This window comes from Barbus barbus (assembly GCF_936440315.1).
Source record: "Barbus barbus genome assembly, chromosome: 5".
NCBI lineage: Eukaryota > Metazoa > Chordata > Actinopteri > Cypriniformes > Cyprinidae > Barbus > Barbus barbus.
Genome location: NC_136733.1, coordinates 26,307,035 through 26,329,085, shown reverse-complemented (window position 1 = coordinate 26,329,085; position 22,051 = coordinate 26,307,035). Strand labels below are relative to the sequence as shown.

General features: G+C 36.3%; 1 protein-coding gene across 1 annotated transcript in view; it reads right to left on the bottom strand.

Annotated features, from left to right (window-relative positions):
- Nucleotides 1–13,320: 13,320 nt before the first annotated feature.
- The window catches only part of LOC306869639 (anthrax toxin receptor 2-like), a 43,404-nt gene continuing 34,673 nt past the window's right edge, over nt 13,321–22,051 (bottom strand). Inside the window, exon 17 of the mRNA XM_079416477.1 lies at nt 13,321–15,516. Within this exon, the coding sequence (XP_079272603.1) occupies nt 15,478–15,516 (39 nt within the window). The 3' untranslated portion in view covers nt 13,321–15,477. The remainder of the gene's footprint in view (nt 15,517–22,051) is intronic.

Sequence of the window (22,051 nt, the reverse complement as noted above, 5' to 3'; positions counted from 1 at the left end):
TCTTGCCCTCCTTGTGCAAGGTGTCAATGGTCGTCTTTTGGACAACTGTCAAGTCAGCAGTCTTCCCCATGATTGTGTAGCCTACAGAACTAGACTGAGAGACCATTTAAAGGCTTTTGCAGGTGTTTTGAGTTAATTAGCTGATTAGAGTGTGGCACCAGGTGTCTTCAATATTGAACATTTTCACAATATTCTAATTTTCTGATACTGAATTTGGGACTTTCATTAGTTGTCAGTTATAATCGTCAAAATTAAAGGAAATAAACGTTTGAAATATATCAGTCTGTGTGTAATGAATTAATCTAATATACAAGTTTCACTTTTTGAATGGTATTACTGAAATAAATAAACTTTTTCATGATATTCTAATTTTATGACCAGCACCTGTATTGTTACGACCCTGGTCTAGGGTCAGGGAAGACAACATAAATACAGAATTCTAAAACCTGCGGTTACATTGTACTGGTGAATTTATTTTTATTTTTATTTTCATTCCCTTTTTTTTTAAAGTCTCAGTTGTGGTATCACAGTAAAAGGGCCATCTCTTCGGGACGGGGCAAAGCCAAAACAACAAACAAAAACATAACACTAAGTATTACCCAGGGAGTCTAAATAACCTATATAAGAAAAGAAAGAAAGAAATGACAGAATTCTTCCCTGACTCCCTATCTAAAGCAAAACAGGAGAAAACGTTATTTACAATAAAGAAAAACGGCACTCAGTCCCTACGGCCTTCATAGTGAGAAAACACACTATTCACAATATTTACAATAACATACAAAAAGAATAGCGGCACACTCGCCAGCCTACTAAAATAAAGAAAGTAAGATTAACTAAAAAGTTGAAACCACAAGACAGTAATACAACAAAGGTCTAAACAGATCAAGGTACACACTACTCACTTATCAACACAAAAAAAGAAAGATCAATACTATGTCACCACGAAGGTCAATTCACACACAACAATGCCAACAACTCTCTCTCGCTCTCCTTCCACTTCCAACGTCCCACTATTTCCCAGGGACGAATCAGCAGGTGCATCTTTCACGTCCAATTAGGGCGGAGTCACTTAAGAGCGAGAGAAAGAGAAAAAGAGAGAGAGAAAGAAATACGTCCCCAGACGTAACAATATATATATATATATATATATATATATATATATATATATATACACTCACCTAAAGGATTATTAGGAACACCTGTTCAATTTCTCATTAATGCAATTATCTAATCAACCAATCACATGGCAGTTGCTTCAATGCATTTAGGGGTGTGGTCCTGGTCAAGACAATCTCCTGAACTCCAAACTGAATGTCAGAATGGGAAAGAAAGGTGATTTAAGCAATTTTGAGCGTGGCATGGTTGTTGGTGCCAGACGGGCCGGTCTGAGTATTTCACAATCTGCTCAGTTACTGGGATTTTCACGCACAACCATTTCTAGGGTTTACAAAGAATGGTGTGAAAAGGGAAAAACATCCAGTATGCGGCAGTCCTGTGGGCGAAAATGCCTTGTTGATGCTAGAGGTCAGAGGAGAATGGGCCGACTGATTCAAGCTGATAGAAGAGCAACTTTGACTGAAATAACCACTCGTTACAACCGAGGTATGCAGCAAAGCATTTGTGAAGCCACAACACGCACAACCTTGAGGCGGATGGGCTACAACAGCAGAAGACCCCACCGGGTACCACTCATCTCCACTACAAATAGGAAAAAGAGGCTACAATTTGCACGAGCTCACCAAAATTGGACGGTTGAGAATTTCTGTTGAGACATTCAGATGGTAGAGTCAGAATTTGGCGTAAACAGAATGAGAACATGGATCCATCATGGTGGTGGTGGTGTAATGGTGTGGGGGATGTTTTCTTGGCACACTTTAGGCCCCTTAGTGCCAATTGGGCATCGTTTAAATGCCACAGCCTACCTGAGCATTGTTTCTGACCATGTCCATCCCTTTATGACCACCATGTACCCATCCTCTGATGGCTACTTCCAGCAGGATAATGCACCATGTCACAAAGCTCGAATCATTTCAAATTGGTTTCTTGAACATGACGATGAGTTCACTGTACTAAAATAGCCCCCACAGTCACCAGATCTCAACCCAATAGAGCATCTTTGGGATGTGGTGGAACGGGAGCTTCGTGCCCTGGATGTGCATCCCACAAATCTCCATCAACTGCAAGATGCTATCCTATCAATATGGGCCAACATTTCTAAAGAATGCTTTCAGCACCTTGTTGAATCAATGCCACGTAGAATTAAGGCAGTTCTGAAGGCGAAAGGGGGTCAAACACAGTATTAGTATGGTGTTCCTAATAATCCTTTAGGTGAGTGTATATATTACATGCCATGACAATATTTCTCATTTTCATTTAGTTTAAAATAAAGTTCTTAACTAAAACTAGATAAACTAAAATCTAATAAAAACAATTCAGATGTACTTTAAAAAAAACTAACACACAACAAATTACAACAAATTAAAGAAATATATACAGTAAAACAAAATTTAATTAAAAATTTTAACAAAAACTAACAGTATACAATAACAGTGATGCCATAATCCATATATTCACTGAATATATTTCCATTGTATGCCATCTCTCATATTTAAAAGCCATGCCATCTAGACCTTTCTGCAGAGTCGGTGGGCATTACCGAAACCTTCTAGACCTTTCAGTATGCTAGACTGTGACACTGGACCAAGTTCACTTAGAAAGCTGAATTGGAAAAGGTCAGTGCTGTGTGTGTGTCTATTTGCGTATGCGTGTGTTTTCGCTCCGCACTAACAGACAGTGCAAGCTGGCAGGACGGCAGTGGATCCATGGCAGCTGTTTTGTTCAATGTTTCATGCTCTCAGCCACAGCTGCTCCAAATGAGAGTTAATATTGCAGGGGGGCCCTTCCACTCCGGACTGGCCTTGTCACATACACTGAGTGTCACCTCCTCTCCCTATGACACTGGCTGAGAGGACACTTTTCTCCCTCTCTCACCCTCTCTCCATCTCTGGGAGACAGTCAAGGAGTCCGTCTGTCCTCTCCGATCTGGTCTGGGAGACAGAGTGAGTGTGAATGTTGTCCTCCAGAGGAAGAATAAGAATAAGAATAGGCCCTGAAAATATGCAGACTGCTGACATAGGCTTCTTTGCATCTACTGGTCAGCTTCAGTGTTTACGAGAAGTGAAATATGCCTTCTGGCTGATGGGCTGCACAACAAACAGCTGTGCCGCAGTGGTGCTTGGTAAAAACTGTACTCTGCAGTAGAGAGTACTATATGACTCTGGGATCATTACAATATGTTTGTAAGCACTGAACATTGCTGGTTTACTGGACAGCAATTAAACCAGTTCTGATTGCATATGCGCATCCATATGAAAGTGAAACATACAGTTTAAATATTTCAAATTTATATTTTGGAATGTCAAATATATATACAAACTAATATTCAAAAATTCAGTAAGGTAAGGTGTTTGTAATGATTTTGGAAGAAGTCATGCTCACCAAGGCTGCATTTATTACAAAAATACAGTAAAAAAAATAAGTTTCTGTATTTTTTATGTAATTTATTCATGAGATGGCAAAACTGAATTTTCAGCAGCCATTAATCCAGTCTTCAATGCAGGGTTGAAATAAAACAAATGCTAATTGAAATAAAACTAGACGTTAAAAACTAAACTGTATTTTATTTCAGCTAGTTTCCAAGGCAACATTTAGCATTTTCATTTAGTTTTTATTTAATGTACTAAAATGACTGAAACTGAAATCACAATGTCTAAACTGAAAAAAACTATGCAAATGACAAAAACGCAACAAAATGACTAAAACTAACTAAAATGAAAATGAACATTGGAAATTAAAAAATATATTCATAAATATATATTAAAACTATGATAGTATCTCAGTGATACTAAAATAACACTGCTTCAGTGACACATGATCCTTCAGAAATCCTTATAATATGCCTTTCTTGGTGCTCAAGAAACATTTCTTCTTACTATTATTAATGCCGGAACTAATTCATGTTTTTGATACTTTTTCATGATTCATGATTGATGAACAGAGAGTATTCATTTGAAAAATAAATCTTTTGTAACAAAAGAAATGTCTTTACTGCAACTTCAACTGAATGTGTCTTTGCTGAACAAAAGTGTTTGTTTGTTTTTATTATCTGCATATTGGCTTCATATTAGTTTTATATTCCTTATTTTTTATATTTTATGTATTTTGTAATGTTCCCTAAATAGAGACGTTGTGAGACAAATTTGCCCTAAAAGAAGAGTTAAGTATGTGTACACACACACACACACACACACAGAGAGAGAGAGAGAGAGAGAGAGTGGGTGTGCAGAACTGGAAATGTTCCATCCACATTGGTGCAGCTGCATAAGAAAAACAGATGCTGAACCATCCCAAACACCCCGCGTGTCTCATGCTATCTATCAGGAGGAAAGAGAGTAGCCATCTCAGCCTGTAGAGTCACCACAGCGACGCTTTGACAAAGACATCTGTAAGATGGCACGGACACACAACCCCATCACACACACACTGTGCTTTGGCCGTTGCCAGGCATCAGGAGCTGTTGTGTTTAACATTCAGATGTTGTGATGAGAAACACAGGATGTTTGTTTTCAGGATAAATATTGCTTTGTTTTTCTACAGATGTGTTATGATAAAAAAAAAAAAAAAAAAAACCAGACTAAACTGACTGAAAAAGAGACAACCTTTTTTTATGGGAAATCTTAATAATATTATTACAAATAATACTACATAATGTTACCACTCAAAACACGGCCAAACTCATAAATCATCTTATATAATATCAGTCCTTAAAAGTCTGAACTACAAATCATGGAATATTAATATCAACAATGTCTTTCCTTGACTAACACAATGAATTTCTATTAAAGATTACTTCATACAATGGGCTGTGTGGTTTCTCCATGCATAAATTATTGTTTTTCTCTCATTTATTTGCAAAGCCAGACGGTCGTTGTGTTTCAGAGAACAGTTTGTCTGGTGTGGGAATGTCTTCCCGCTGCATGCCCCATATGGCCATTCTCAAGGAGAAACATTTCTGTCACAGCTAGTTTCCTGTCCGGCAACGTCAAGCACTCATTTATTCTCTATCAGCACCATATCAAAGGAATTATAAGCATGGAATGAATGCAGTTTTAAAACCTAAAATAAACGCCAGCAGATCCTATATATCTAAAAATGTGAGGAGAAGCAGTGTGAATGACAGCCTAATGCATTTTAAGTATATTAGTGATTTATGAATTTAGAAATCATTCATGCTACCTCACAATGAAAAAAAAGGAATTTAACAGTTTTATTGTTTGTTTTTTTAAATGTCTGAAAGCAAATAGTATTAATGCTATCAATTTTCAGCCAAATATGCTTTTTAATTTGCAGGTTTATTCTTCATTCATTCATTCATTCATTCATTCATTCATTCATTTAAAAAATATATATATATTTTATATTTGAACAATAACAATTTTTTATGCACTAGTGTGTTTCTATAGTAGATGCTTATTAGGCATCTCATTACATTTTCAAATTTGTACAAAACTATTTATATATATAAATAATATATTGAATATTGAGTATGAATGTGTCTTTTAAAGTCTTCTTTTGCAGTCTATGCAAGGCCTACATTCGTTTCATTGCTAATTCTGAGCATCTGTTTGCAGAGATCCACGCTGGGCCTGCAGTGAGTCGTGACCCAACGCATATTTGGTGGATAAAATATACATGCTGATGCAGAAAAAAGCATATTCAAAATTATGACTCTAAATTATGCATCACATAGTGGTTGCCAATAAAACAATCGTTGGCAGTAAACACCGTATTGGGCAGTCTATGCTATGAGAGAAAATCTTGCCATTCTGGAACCTGCAAAAGTGGTTCATGCAAAATACAGCTGTTGATTTTTCTAAAACTTGAAAATGAAGTGAATTGCACACTTTTATCATTTATCGCACAGTTTCTCATCATATGGAAATCATATGCAGTATATACACAGACGTGATTTAGCTCAGTGATTGGTGCCCTGCGTGCTGACATATGACTTCATGGGTGGCAGTAGTGAACAGTGGGCTATTGGGTTCACCATAGTGCTTCAGTCACAATCAATAACAGTGCTCTTCTTCTAAATGCGGTACAGATGGTATGTGTTACCATCATTTATTGTTTACAGTGAATTTTTGAACAGCTGTAATTGAAAAAATAATGACAATGGATAATACATATCAAGTATAACAATATAAACAATATATAATGACCTGGCTAAATAAATAAAAAAATCTCTTCATGACATAAAAAAAAATTATAATTAAAGTGTGGTTTGTTGCTTTATTGTGTTATGTACATTGCATTACATTTCCATTAGCAATATTTTTGGCTTTCTGATTTTTTTAGACTTTTTAGACTCTAAATGATCAACACAAGAATAATGTTACCATGTGATTCTTTTTCAGTTTCCTGACGGCTGTTTACTCCTCTTGAGCATCAAATGGGGTCCAGCAGATCGGTTGGGACAGACTTTAACATGTCACCGGGTTTTGGTCGTATGAAAAAGGATGACCTTCAAATAATGAGATGTGCCTGCAGGGCCCTCTCGCCTGCCTGTAAAGAACTCCACAGCTGTGTGTCTCTCTTTCTCTCCATCTCTCACCTGGTGTGCCCTGGGGTGGGGGGTGAGAGCGAGCGCCAGTGATCTCTACCCCCAACCTCCAGTCACCGTCTATCTTCACCACCAAACAGAGAGAATAGAAAAACATAACATCCTGGACTCTGCCCTGTAAGAATAGACAGCATAATAGGCTGTAGTTTTAGACAGCTTAAAACTACAGGTATCAGGGGATTCTCTCTTCTTCATATAATGTCTGTGTGATATTATCACTGATATAATCAGATTTTACTTATCTGAGGATTTGAAAAAAAAAAAACATGTTTTTCTCATCCTGGTTTTTGATATGAGTGTGATCTCAGGAAAATAGGATGCCTTAATATTAATTGACAGTCTTGATGTATTTATTTTTTTTATTTTTATTTTTTTCATAATCATATTTGAGGGAAGTACAATTGTGATTTAATTATCATTAATAGTGAATGTTTTTCATATTGGCTTATAAATCTGAATCTTTAATTGTTTAATATTTTACAGTTTGTTTATTTTTTTTTTTAATAATTAGGTTCAAGGGAATTAAACTGTGGTTTAATTATGATTTCTAAGTGTTTACAACTCATCAGGACAATCAGAAGTTTTATAATTTGATTCAATATTATTTTACAGTTTATTTATTTATTTCCATAATTAGGTTCAAGGGAAGTAAAAATAAATAGAACGCAATCTCTTGACAATCTCTGAGGTTTTATCATTTAATATTATTATTAATATTTCATCATTTATTTTTATATTATTTAATATTACATTTCATTTATGTATTTATTTACATAATCAAGTTCAAGGGAAATAGAATTGTGATTTAATTAGGATTTTTAGGTGTTTACAGCTTTTGATTAATATTGAGTTATTCTAGATAATATGGACAGGATCAGACTAGATTAAAAAAAAATAACAGATTATTTTGACTGGACATTTGATTTTGAAAAGGAAAAAAGGGATCTAAATACAAATCACAAAGGGGTTTATTTAATGTATTATTACATGAAATGAAGGTGTCATTGAAAATGACAGGTGTGCTTTATTTATTTTTAAGATGATGCCTCACAAACAGGTTTAGTAAAAGTAAATGTATTGGTTTAAAATGATGCAGTGACAAATAGAGATGCTAAAAGCTGTCAGTTTTTAATTTAATTTTCCTGATGCAGCCATAGATCAGCACATAGCTCTAATAATGAACTTTTAGAAGAGATGTGGTTCATAAAACTGAAATTCATGGCTTGATCACTTCTTTTCAGGGCTTAGAGTCTGTGAACCTACAGTATGTAATATTGATTGATGAAGAAATCTATCACATTGATCGTGAACATTTTCCACAATGAAAATGATTGAATTACAGCAGTTTGGCCTTTAATGGATCCTCGGCTCGTAAAAGGTAAGAAATAAAGACTGCTTCAGACCTGCTCAATTAAAAATGGGAGGGTGGTGGTCAGCCTTCTCCCTCTCATGACACGAGTTATAGTCGCCGCTGCAGCTTTTCAGTGCAAAGGACTGCAAGTTCAGGAAACCAGATTGGTGAAGTCAACAAGTTTTCTGAGCTTGAACACAAACATGTTATATGCTTAGCTATTATCTACAGTACCTCAATGGTTTACAGTGCAAGATCATTTATATAACAGAATCAAACTGAATGAGACCATGAATTGTAGATACAGAACAACATACCAAAGATGGAGCTCTGTGATACTGATATTGTGGCTGTAAAGACTGTATACATTACGTAGCAAGCTTAACTCATCTAGTTTGGAGAAAGGCTGACCACCTGGGGTATGACTAATCCACACACACAAACAAATAGTTTGCTGGTGCGGCTGCTTCAAAGGCTGTTTTGTGAACATCATAATCGCATAACACATTGCAGCTGTTGGCTGTTAAGGATTATGGCGAAGGTGACGTTAGCCGGGGGATTAGCGTATTTTCATTTCACCAGCAATTTATGTCATAATAAGTGAAACAATTTTGTAGGGTAAACAAATCATTGTTGGGTTTTAACAACGATTTAGGATTTCTTTATTTACGCTTGTGACTAAATAACAGATGCTAGTTAAGGCACTTTAAAAAATGATAAATACAAAATATAAACGAATTGGCATTTTTTCACACTGCTCTTTTGCATACAATAAGTGAGGTGCTAAGGCACTTTAAAAAATAATAAATATAAAATTAAACTAAGCATTTTTTCACACCACTCTTTAGCATACAATTAGCAAGGTGCTGAGGCTCTTTAGAGAATTAAAAAAGTATAAACTAATAGGTATTTTTCCACACTGCACTTTTGCATATAATAAGTGAGATTTACATGCAATAAGAGGCTGCCGAGTTAAAATAATAATAATAATAATATTAAAAAACCCTCTTTTTTATTAACAAATTAACAAACATTTGGGAGCCTGTAAGATTTTTAAGAAGTTGAATTTTAAAGAATATTTTAGTTATTTGAAGGTGTCCTTGTTACAGTGTAATTACACATTTAAATACTGAGTAATATTAATTAACTACATGTACTTACTAGGTTAGGGTTAGAATTAGGGTTTGGTTTAGGGTTACTTGCATGCAATTATGCATAATTTGCACGTAAAGTATAACAAGGACACTTTAAAATAAAGTGTTGCTTTTTTGTGGAAACCATATACTTTTTGCAGAATATGTAGATGAAAAAAAAGCTGTTATTTGTCAGCTTTGACAATTTAATGCATCGTTGCTGAATGAGTATTTGTTTTAATTATCTTACTAAACCCTTTAGAGTATAGATACATTAAAGAAATATAATATTAATAATTTATTATGCTCTTCATATTTTATAAAATATAAATAGAAAAAAGGTTATCTGAAGGCCAACATACAAATAATGGACATTGCTGAAATGTGTTCATTTGCTGTTGGTTATAATATGTGTCCACACAAAAGTAATAATCAATAATAATCAATCAGATTATCCTTTTATTTTGTTTGTTCGTCGTAAGGCTTTGACATTGACTGAAGGTGACAAACACGTTGTCACTGAACTGTTTGTTTATTTTCATTTTTTTTCAACAATGCCATTGTCCAGAACATTTTTGCTGTTTTGTGGATTAACCAAAGTAAAGGTAGCAGGTTGATGCTGGTGGATCTTTGCATTTTTCCGCTGCTCACTGACCCAATTCATTAGATAAGACGGCTTGCGTTCACCCCACCTTGTGCCTCTACCATTCACTGAGGATCAGGCATTTATAATCCCTGGATTTTATATCCACCAAAACAGCTTGGTCCCATCAGCAAATTGCGATGGCATATGGTATAGGTTTATGATTCATCTGGCACTTGCATAGCAATGAGGCCCCATCATCCGTCAAAAAACACAGGGAAAATATCGTAATGTTAAATGATGCCAGCGTCTGGGAGAGGTGCTGCTTTGTGCGTGGGCGGCCTGTGTTTGTGCTTAGAGAACTTGGAGCATCTGAGGTAGTAATGCCTTCTCTCAGTGCATCTCTGCGGTGGGCAGGCTGGGTTATGGGCAGTGTTGGCTGAGCTGGACCCAACTGGAATAGTCTGCGTTCCTCAAACATCCCTCGTAAATGACAATTGAAGCATTGTCCGACATGTGTCGCTTGATCACCTTTTGATCACTCGCACTCTGCTAATATTTAGTAATGTTCTGCAAATGTGGAAATAAAAGGAAGTTTTCCTACTGCTCCAACCGGAAATATTAGTACAATTCGCTCAAACATCTGCTGTAAAATTCTAAAAGCTGTTCTGGGCATCAGATGACACAAAGGCTCTGAAACCAGCAGAAAAATCACCGCCGGTCATCGTTTCTTTCCATATCCATTAACTGAACTTTTTTGTCCAATGGCAAGGTGACTTCTTTTAGCTGCTGAAAGCTCCGCCCTCATTTGGTGCAGCTTCGTGGGATTGGCTGAGAGATGTGTCTGTCGTTTGTGTGGAAAGCAATATTTTTGCTCTCATGCTGGAGTCAAAAGTGAACTGACACTCGTATGTTGGTTTTTAGCATAACAGACGGAGCGATTCGCCCACCCTCTAACCCTCCCAGCACTGAGGTGAGTGTGCTGGCATCAGTGTCAGCTAATGCCTCATGGTTGCTTTGCTTTTTTCAACTATGCTGCATAACAACATTTACAAGGAGGGAAAAATCACTAAAACAGCATGTAATAGTTCTGAGTGCTAAAAAATATTGAGTAAAATACCATAACACAGTAATCCTCCACCTGCACGCTCCACATGTTGCACATTGCAATTCAACTCTTTGCAGGATAAGCAGGATTAGGTTTTATTCACTTTGAAATGCTTTGCATAAACTCAAGTGTCAAGTCTAACAAGATGGTCTTAAAAGAACCAGCAGCCTCTCTTTGAAAGGTTCATATTTCTGCTGTGTTTAATCACCGTAACCACAATTCTTAGACAACTGTGAAAGCTGGGATAACCTGTAAACCCAGAACAGCTTACACCGAGAACAGCTGCATTAATCTGGCTTTTCCATGAAAACAATCAAGGAAGTAAGGATTCTGTTTTATGGCCATCATTAGGTGAGGAAATCCTGTCTGATTTTGTTCAGGAAGCACCTCCTGCTCTTTTAGAACAATATAAACTTTGTATTTGAGAACACAAAGTGCAATTGTTTTTTCAGAAAAAGCTAAAAAATTATAACAATTTGAAAAATTCTTAAGGGCAGAAAATTGGCAGCAAAAAAAAAAAAAAAAAGTGTATATGTGGAGCTCTTTTTTTTGGGGGGGGGGGGGGGGGGGGGGGGGTTAAATAATAAAAAAAATCAACCCATTTAACTCCAACAAGTTTTTGATAGAAGTCTGATGTTCCACTTCATCAAACTTGGAAGATGAATTAAAAATGTTATAATTCAGCATTTACACCCCATAACACTTCTATCAAACAGTGCGAACCTGTGATAATGAGCCATGCCACCCAACTCACCGCGTTTTCATGCCTTAAGTGGAAAATTTCCTTTTGAGACCTAATGTTGTGTTAAAGGCACAAGTTTTGACTTTAAAAGAAATGGCTTTATGGTCATAACCAGGTGTGTGAAACATCTCTTAACGCCTCATTTCAAGGGGAAATTATAAGCAGCACTGAACTCCATGAAGCTTTTGGTCACGGATTGCTGGGGTACGACGCACAGCATGGAGAGCAGGGTTAGGTGGGAATCCTGTAGGTGTAATGATGGTTGAATATATGCTTAACAAGGCCCTTGTGCAGCTGGATGGATGGAGATATGTGTAACAGCCTAAAATTGTAGGACAGATCTAAATGAGAACATGTGCAGTATAGCATGAACCCAAAATTATTTACATTATAATTTGTTACACAGCATATATAAACTGCTTAATGGTGACTGCATGAGTCACAAAAACAGAAATGAACCATTTTCAGTGTGTTGCAAATGAAAAGGGCATTCTAAACATGCATTCAAATACTGTTAGCTAAAGAAGAGATGTGTATTTAAAACAGTTCAAAACGTCAAGTCCAGTTCTGCTAATAGTTAGATTAGACAGATAAGCAGATGTTTTGGTCTAAAGCAGTTCATCATATGAAAATATGGCTTTTAATAACTCACTATTGCTGAGTGTAAGCTGTTCGGAATCATGTAAGTGTGACGAATCATTGAAGTTCAGTGATACTGACAGGTGTTTAGAAAGGACACAGCTTCATTAAAAAACTTGACATTTATTTTATACAAATAAATGCAAAATGCAAATACAAAAGATACAAAAATATCCGAAACTCAATAATGGCTGAATAAAAGAAAATATGAAGATGAGATTAAATGAGATTCTCCTGGAATCTGTCATGTGAGATCATGCTGAGACGTACTAAATGCTGTGATGTGTATGATGTCATTTCTATAGACAACTGCAGAGAAAAACTAACAGTATGACTAACAGTGAACACAGTCTAATTGTTTACGGTGGATCGGAGTCTCCAGCTTTCTTTAACAGATCAAACGATTTCTCAGTAGCATCTCATGTGGGTGAGATACAAATCAACAAGTCGAATGTCAATTTTGTAAAACGAGTGTAAAATGCAGCGGTCACTGGCCAGTGCCAGTGTATAGAGAGCGCTGCCTTCTGTGAGGGCAAATTCACTGCCCATTGCTTTTCACAATTTTCTGTATTTTTATTTACTGTATTATTATCATTATTTTAAAATGTATGTGCATTTAAAAAAATGTTTATGTGCACTACTAGGGCTTTAATAGTACTTTTTAACCAGTGCACTAGTGAAGTTTGTATCTGCAGACCCACTGTTTTCAGAGAGAAATAAATATAAGTTACTATTGAAATTACATTCATTGGCCGGACTGCAGCGGGACATGAGGCACTATAACCACAAGGGCCACAAGTACTAATATATATATATAAAAAAGTGTGTCTACACCTAAATGGGTTTTAATTAAATTAACAAATTATCGGTACCAATACATTATTTCTTTGCCTTTTTATGTACAACAAATAGTGCACAATTGTCATCACTGAGCTGCTTAAAAATTAAATAAATCCTTGTTTTTCTATCCAATTTCTACATTAAACCTTGTGACCTTTTCTATTTTAAAGTCAAAACTGGTGCAATTAGATTTTTTCTCTCTTTTTTTTTTTTTTTACATAATTCCTATGTTTTTTTTTTTTACAAAAATTACTAACTCTATTTTTATAGCTGGTGTGCTATTGGTAGTTCAATATTACAAAGAATAAACCCAATTTGCTGCACAAAGTTTACAAACAGTTTTTTCTACAAACGCATTAATGAGTCATAAAATACATAAGAACACACAAGAACCACAAATGAAGTGAAAACATAAATATAACAATGTCAATTGCAACATAAAAATAAAAGGTAAATAAAAAAGCAAAAACAATAATAAAAAGAAAGCTAAGCAGATGTGCTCTGATGATGTTGAGGTGGTTTAATAGCATGTAAGGAGCTGGTAAAAATATTAAGCCATGTTGCAACTAACATGTAAAAACCAAATAAAATTTTTACTAACACTTAACTGACATTTATGATCTGTGACATGAGAAATACACATAAAAATAAGGCTGAAAATTACACTCACCTAGCTATCAAAGAAGTGCATTAGCTTAAATTTTAAGTGCCACTCCAGGAACGATTTCAAATGTTTGAACTTTTCTATGTATGTATTCTGTTCTTTTTAGGGCGGTAGGGAGGGGGTGGAAGGGAGCAATAATTAATGTCCCTACAATTACGATGATAGAAACAAAGAAATCATTAAACAAGGGCTATTTTTTCCCCCAACGGGCCTGCCATCTTGCACACTTGCATGCCCACCGAATGTGAGCCACTGCGCCCCATTCTGTTCCCCCCTCAAACTTGATGGTTGTTGAACTTATTTTTAGTGTCATTTGATAAGCTTCCCTGCTTGCACTGAGACATCCCACTGACCCAGCCACTGGTCATTGTCTATACCACTTCCCATCAAAGCCGGCACGCTTTGTCAGATTTCGACTCGAATATCCATTTTGCATCTGAAGTAGCGTATCGAAAGTGACTGGATCGTTCGAGCCTTTTTCTTCAGTTACGCCCCCTTCCTCCCCCACAGTGTTTCCACAGACACTGACATCATTCGCGACCATCGTCGTGACAGCGCGTTAAAGAAATCTAAAATAAATATATATCGCTCGCTTTTCTGTGCGCAAGTGTAGGGGGGAGTGTGATACAGATCATTTCTGGAAATGAACAATACTCATCCTTCCATCGCCCCTTTCAGTTTGATCTTCCGAGTATATCGGATGAGGACGTCACTTTAGCACAGTTGAGGAACTCCTTAATTTCTATAGAAAATCTCTTGAGAGGTCAAACCTCATATAAAAGATGCATCTCTAAAGTTGCGTTAACATCCATTAAAGTTTGATATTCCTGCACCAAGAGAACATGTGCACAAATTTTTGGGAAATCCAGTGGTGGGTGGACAGCTGTATTGATGTATTAAAACCTTTAGCTGAGGGGCATGTTTCCAAATTGTGAAGGTCTATGCATTAGTGAGCACCAAACAGACTGCCAAATAAATGGGGAGGAAGCACCAACCACCAGAGGTAAATCTGTCCCTCAAAACCTTGCCGGAGAGCTTTGGTCACAGGGTGTCTTGCGGTGCAATAACGCTCTATTAATTTCTTTGCGCTGTCCTCGCATTGATAGAAAGGTGTCTTCACAAACTAAAGGGCAAAGTCTTACTGCGTCCAATACCTTGGGGCGTTCTGTCTACAATTTGTCATGCGTGTGCACTTCTCAGTGTTAAAATGACAAGATCTCCAGTCAAAGAAGCCCCGCTAGGCATCCGACGATAGTGGGCTTGGAGAGATTTTTGTGAAGAGACACTGCCAAGAGGCAAAGTACTACTTCACTCCATGAGCCTACTGGGATTAGTTCTACTTTTCAGCCAACGGCAAAGAGCCTCATCTAATTCTTTTTTTTTTTTTTTTTGAAATAGCCTCCGTCTGTGTCCATAAGATTAGTTTTTTTTTTTCACAGAAGGCACAATATGGTCAGAACATGAAAAAGCCTTTGCTGTGCATTAAAGCTAACCAGATTAGCTGCAAAATCAGACACTTTTTCTGTTAATCTATTTAGTCATCCGCTTGTCATTCAGTAGCTTGAGAGATACCAGAATTATAAGTTTTGGAAAGCCAATACTTGTAAATGCTGAAACAAGATACTCTGAAGTGGCCAACGATAAGCTATGTCATCTCGAGGAAATTATGCTTTTTTCTGTTGTTCCATCTGATATACTTGGAAATCAAAGTATTTCAGAGACTGGATGCTGTCGTCTATTGATGCTGCACCCGATTGAAATTTATACAGCGTCCCTAGAAGAAAAAGAAAAGGACAGAGGAAGATTTGATTAATTAACTAATTGATTCATTCATCCATTTTAGTAATTCATGTTTTAGTATTAAAACTATTATTACATTCATTAAATTATTGGAAACAATAACAACAACAATAATATTAATAACAATACATACATTTTTGTGCCTTTTAAACACATAAGGGTTATATATATATATATATATATATATATATATATATATATATATATATATATATATATATATAAAATTGCAGTACTTTTAAAAAAAATAATTTATGCACAAACATCAATCATCATGGCTTTTTTCAAAATATCCCTCACGTCACTTAACTTTAATTTGCTTTTAAAATTTAAAAACACAATAATAAAATAATAATAAAATTTAATTGTATCTATATGTAATACTGATATAAATAAATAATAAAACATCATATCATGGGAGTAAATGCCCTTGGAAATAAAAGTATAAAAATAATTTTCTTAATAAAATTACTAATCAAATTTCTCTCACAAATAACGTATTATTAGTGTATTATTATTAAGTGTATTATTATTATTACTTTCCAAAAGTATATGTTTTGAGTATTTATGTTGAAAATAATTTTTAAAAAATCCTGGTAATCCGTGTTTCTTGTGCTTTATTTTGGTACAGAGTGTCAATATATCCCCCATTGCTCTTTAGTGTGTGTCTCATCAGCTGGAGAACCTGGGTACACTGGCACCAAGAGGGAGCTCTCGTCTAGCGTATAACCACCATACACACTCCCACATGCACACACACGCACATGCACACGCACGCATGCACGCATGCACGCACACGCACATGCACACGCACACACACACAATTATGTGCAGGATTTATAAATGTTCTACTGAACCCAAGCATTTTTAACACTGAGAGCTAATATATTTTTACCAACAGGTATGCCTGATAACTAGTGTGTAACAACCCACAATGAAAAACTAACATCACAGTCGCCTGCCCTAGTTTCAAGTGTTAATTGGCATTAGATATGGGAAGAATCCCAGCGTCTTCATAGACCATCCATGAATACGGGGCTTTACATTGTCCCTGCATTGTAAGCCAAGTGAGGCGCACCCTCTGCGATAGATCTCACTCCGTCAACAAATAAGGCACATCAGATGCTGTTTTGGCCAAAGTCGATTGTGTGGCTAAGTTTACTGGATTTTGCAGGCTTTGAAGCAGGAACTCTGAAAAGCTGTCCGCCTTCACTACAAAGGCTGTGCGAGGCTCTGCTGTAGGAGTCGACCAGGTGCAGAGCAATACGGTCATACCCAAACCCACGGTCAGACCCATTTTAACTCTATCGCTCTCGGGCAAGAGCACATTGGACACTATCTACACAATGTCACACTGAGACAGACAGAGCCCACCTGTGCCACGAGAATAGAAGGACCATGGGCTAGATGTCAAGGTGATGACATTGGATAGGGTGTTGTGGGTAAAAGTAGAGAGAGTATGCTGAAGAGACATTTTTACTTGTTCTTCCCACTTGAGACTTGCAAAATGCAGTTGTCAAGAGGAGATGGATTTGAAATGTTACTTTTCCTTTGTGTCTGAATACTTTTAGATTGTAAAAAAATTGAATTCTATTTCATACGAATCACTGTGAATTTTGGTTCATGTTTATAAAATGAGCCTGACTGCAAGATCTTTGCACTAAATTGGTCAATATGCAGCAAAAATAACAGTTCAATTATGATGCCACGAAGGTAGAAATATCAAACAACATCAGTTGAAAGTTGCTGAATGCATAAAAGCAAGAATAATTACACCACACAGAGTTTATTAAAAACTGGAAAGAGACTTGATTGGCCTGATCAGAGATTTCTCATGGTTTCATGCCATCTTTAAGAGATCACACAACGCTCAGTTCATCAAGAGCTTCACCTCTGTGACCCCACACATATGCTACACCTATACAGATCAGTCAAACAGAGACAGCCTGTTGGGGGGCCATCATTACCCCTCCATCTCTGCTCTTTGGAGTGCTCTCCGAGCCGCACCACTCTGACGACCACCAGACTTCACAGAAAGATGTCTGCTGCTCTGATTAGCCGTGTGTTTGGGCACCTGTCCAAAGGAGGAGTCTGCATGTGTTTTCGCATCTCATCTTCTGCTAGCCACTCTCTGGAACAGCTTGATTCCCCCAACCCTAGAACTCCCAGAGGAGTCGTCTTGCACTTTCTGTTCTTTAAAGGAGTGAGATCCAGGAATTGAGAAAGGTGGAACTTGGAAAGTAGCCCATGTCCTTCTCAGGACCATCTCATCCCATGCAATGAGGAGCATTTTATTCCCCCCAAAAGATGTATAACAGTATGTACAGTATTACCAGCATATGGTCTTTATTTGTCCATTAAGCTGATTTCCATTTTGTTATATTTTGTAACACTATTGTTAAAATGAGTAAGGTCTGTAAGATTTTTTTGAAAGAAATTAATACTTTTATTGGCCTAGGATTCATTAAATTGAACAAAATCGACACTAAAAACATTTATAATGTTAAAAAAGATTTCTACTTCAAATAAATGCTGTTCTTTTGAACTTTCTATTCATAAAAGAATCCTGAAAAAATTAACACCATTTCCACAAAAATATTAAGCAGCATAAGTGTTTTAATTTTTTAACAGAAATGTTTCTTGAGCAGAATATTAGAATGATTTCTAAAGGATCGCGTGACTCTGAAGACTGAAGTAATGACTAAAAATGAACATTTTGCTTTTCCATCACAGGAATTAATTACATTTCAAAATATATAAAAACAGCATAAGACTATTTTACAATATTACTGTTTTACTATACTATATGTTGATCAAATAAATGCAGTCTTTGTGAGCATAAGAAACCTCTAAGAAATATTAAAAACGTATTATGGAATTTGACTGGTAATGTGTGAGTGTGTGTAAATTTTGTGTAAATTTTATATAAATGTTATATAAATACATTTGAATTCAATTGTTGTTTATATATCATAAGTTTGGACTTTAAACAATTGATGTATACATTATAAGAGCATGCATTATTTGCAAAACATGCAAAATATGTATATCAAAGTATTTTCTTTCATTGAAACCTTTCTGTCTTATTTATAAAAACTAGTGTGACATTACAAAGAAAAAGGTCTGCCTCCAGAACCCTTTCCACATATTGAACATTTTAGAAGATCAAAATGGAACAGGAAGTGCAGCTGCAAACAGGCCTAGGGAAAATGCCAGAATGTGAGCAATCCTGCACTCTAGAGCTGGCCCCCACTATCTCCACACCCATGGTCCACATACGGCCCACATAGCACCGCCATCTGGTCTGGTGGAGATTCAGAACCAAGCCAAGAGAGCCTAAAATCTAACGCCTGCTGACAACTTGGATAAATTTTCCAGTCATTAAAAAGTGATATAGGCACTGGAACAGTGAATACATTAAAGCCTCAAGAAAAGGACAGCTTGAGCCACCAGAAACAGTGAAGAAGCTCCCGATTTTACAGTTGAGAAACTGTAGCTGTCACGGATGAATCAAAACGGATCCTCTGACAAGCATTACATTTTGAAAAAAGCATGTCAGCATGAGTCTCACAGGCTCTGGAGGACCTAATAATGCTCTACCCGCAGCTTGCTTTGAAAGTGAGAGCTGACAGCGTGGTGGTGATCCCTGTAATTTAAATCTACACTCACAATGAGCCACAATGTCTTCTGGAGGCCCATAGGAGCTGTAAATTACAAGGGTATAAAATACCCCCTCCTGCTGACACAATATTTACAGCAAGTCCTGCTGGCTCAAATCAAGTCTTCTAGGTAAATAAAGTGGCATATGATCAGCAATCAAGAGCTGATGACTACCGGATTGACCCACGAGACAGGAGAATGATGGTTTTTAATCTTGAGACACCGGTAAAAAATCCAACATTGGCATTAGCTGTCATGATGTTTACAAATTGGTCATTACTGGCTCACATTTTAGCATAACATCAGAGGCAAAGTTGATAGCAAACAAAAACAAATCATTAACCTCTACTTGCTTATCAGATCTAGTTAATTCAAGCAAATAATTTATATATATATATATATATATATATATATATATATATAATTTACTGAATCTAGTTATGTAGATCTACTTACAGAGCAGATTAGTTCTATACAATAACATTTATTAAACAGATGAATGATGAATGTTAGTAGTTTTTTTGCCTTTGCTACCAGTCACATAATGAAAGAAAATAAAATGCTTGCAAAAATATATAATAATAATAATAATAAAATAATATAAAGAAAAAACCCCCAGAGAGGCTAGAACAGTGGTTTTCACATGGTGTAAATTCTATTTATAATAGCTGATCTATTCACAATTAAACCTATAAATTAACCTATCAACTCGTAAAAATCCTTATAAATTAACCTATAATTCATCAATTCAGAATTACAGTAAGCCTTATAAATGAATATAGTTTTGTGGACATAATGAGGTGACCAATAGACCACATTACGTCAACAGTGTAAAAATAAGTAAGGACTCGTGACTTGACTAACGTGACACATTTTAATATTGGTATTTCACCTAAAACAAATTAAATTCATGCCTTATGTCATTCACAAAAGAAGGTATTTTGAGGAATGTGTGTTTTCAATCAGTGTTATTCAGGAATCAGAGGGGTTTTTTTCTCTCTCTCTCTACAATATAAATCAATGGTCACCAAAACGTTTGGTTACCAGCATTCTTCAAAATATCATCTTTTATGTCTCACAGAAGAAAGAAAATCATACAGGTTTGGAATGACATGAGGGTGAGCAAATTATGACCATTTGTATTTGGGAGTGAACAATCCCTTTAACTATCATGTACAAGACACAAATAGAATCTAAACATTCACAGTAATATCTTAATCACAGAGGCAGACAAAATTAAGATACAGTACAATACAAGCAAATTTAATTATTCAGATTTCACGCAATGATAATTGTTCATTAATTACCTTCATCATTTCCATATTTCAATTGAAACCTGCATGTTTTTTTTCTATTTCTGTGGAAGAAATAATATATTTTGAAAGAAGTTTGTGAAACAACATTAGGGTAAGCAAAAGATGAGGTTTAATTTTCATATCAAAAAAACTATATATAACAATCATGTTTTACATATTTGAATGGTTCTTTTTAAAGTATCATTTCTATTACTACAAAACTTTTTCAAATGTTTATCTTTTATAAACCAGCTCTCGATTCCCAAACCTACTTGAATCCAGAGTCAATTCGGAACCAAAGAAGACTTATTGCAAAGGTTGCTGATCATCTGATATCTGGAGATGACTTGCGCTGATCAAGTTTACAAAGCTCGGCTTAGCAACATGGTCACCAGAAAAGTCTTTGCCTGTGAATGTAGCTTAAGCAAAGCTGCACTACATGTGCAGATGTTTTCTGCTCCCCATCCTGTCATTCTTTCCCTGGGTTTGTCAGAAAAAGTGCACATCATTGCCAGCTAACAGCTCTGGGCACCATCCCCTGGTTGTTTGAGAGAAAATGCCAGTCACTTTGGCGGAGCGCAGGCGCTCACAGACGGCACAGGCGGGCACAGATGGCACTAATGGACAAGCAGAATCCAACAGAGGGAGCAGGAACGAGCCACCGAGGAGAGCTATTCCAAATAGCAGCAGTGAAAGCCAGGCCCTGCTCAGCTTTAGCAAGGTTACCACTGCAGCATTTCATCATAAAGAATTTAAAGTGATAAAATAATCATAAGGGGGGAGAAATCTGTTTGGCCAGATGCCAGCGGATCAGATGGGAGGAGATTGTTCTTAGTTAAATACATGTTCCAGTGTAGCAAAACTTGAGACAGCAGGTATCCGCTCCAGCTTGCCATCTGAAGAGCAGGGACTGTTGTTTGTGAATGTTGTAAATCAATAAATGTTTCATGCTCCATGCTTAAAATGATGCTCATTTTAGTGATTGATACAGTGGTCATAATAATTTTTTCACGAGCTGCCGACTTAAAAAAATGCCACTGAAAAGTCTGCTAAATATGATATTGTTTATCTAATATAAAGAGCCCATTCATGTTTTGTTTCTCAATAATAGTACAGCTACTGGAATAAAGATGCTTACTGCCAATAAAATAAAAAAAGTTTAAAAAATAAAACGCTTTTCTCTCTGTGAAAGGTGTCTTTCCTCTAATAGTTTTTGTGTTTTAAGTGTACGCAGCAAAGCATACAAACATTTTTAAACTATATATAGAGAAAGGTGCAAATTATGAGAGCCGTAGTTCCTGTGTTTAATTACCGAAACCCCTCAAGCCACAGAAAACTCCACTTCCTCACTCCTCTGCGTGTATGTGACTATTTCCCTCCTCAGAGAAATCTCACGACACTGCAAATGAGCATCCAAACAAAGCTGTTGGGCTCATCTGTACTTTTTCATTTCTGGCCTGTCTCTGCAGCTTCAACTGGCCTGCAGTCAGGCCCCTAGACACGATAAACATTCAGCTGCACAAAAACCATAAGCTTGCACACAGGCTCGCAGTC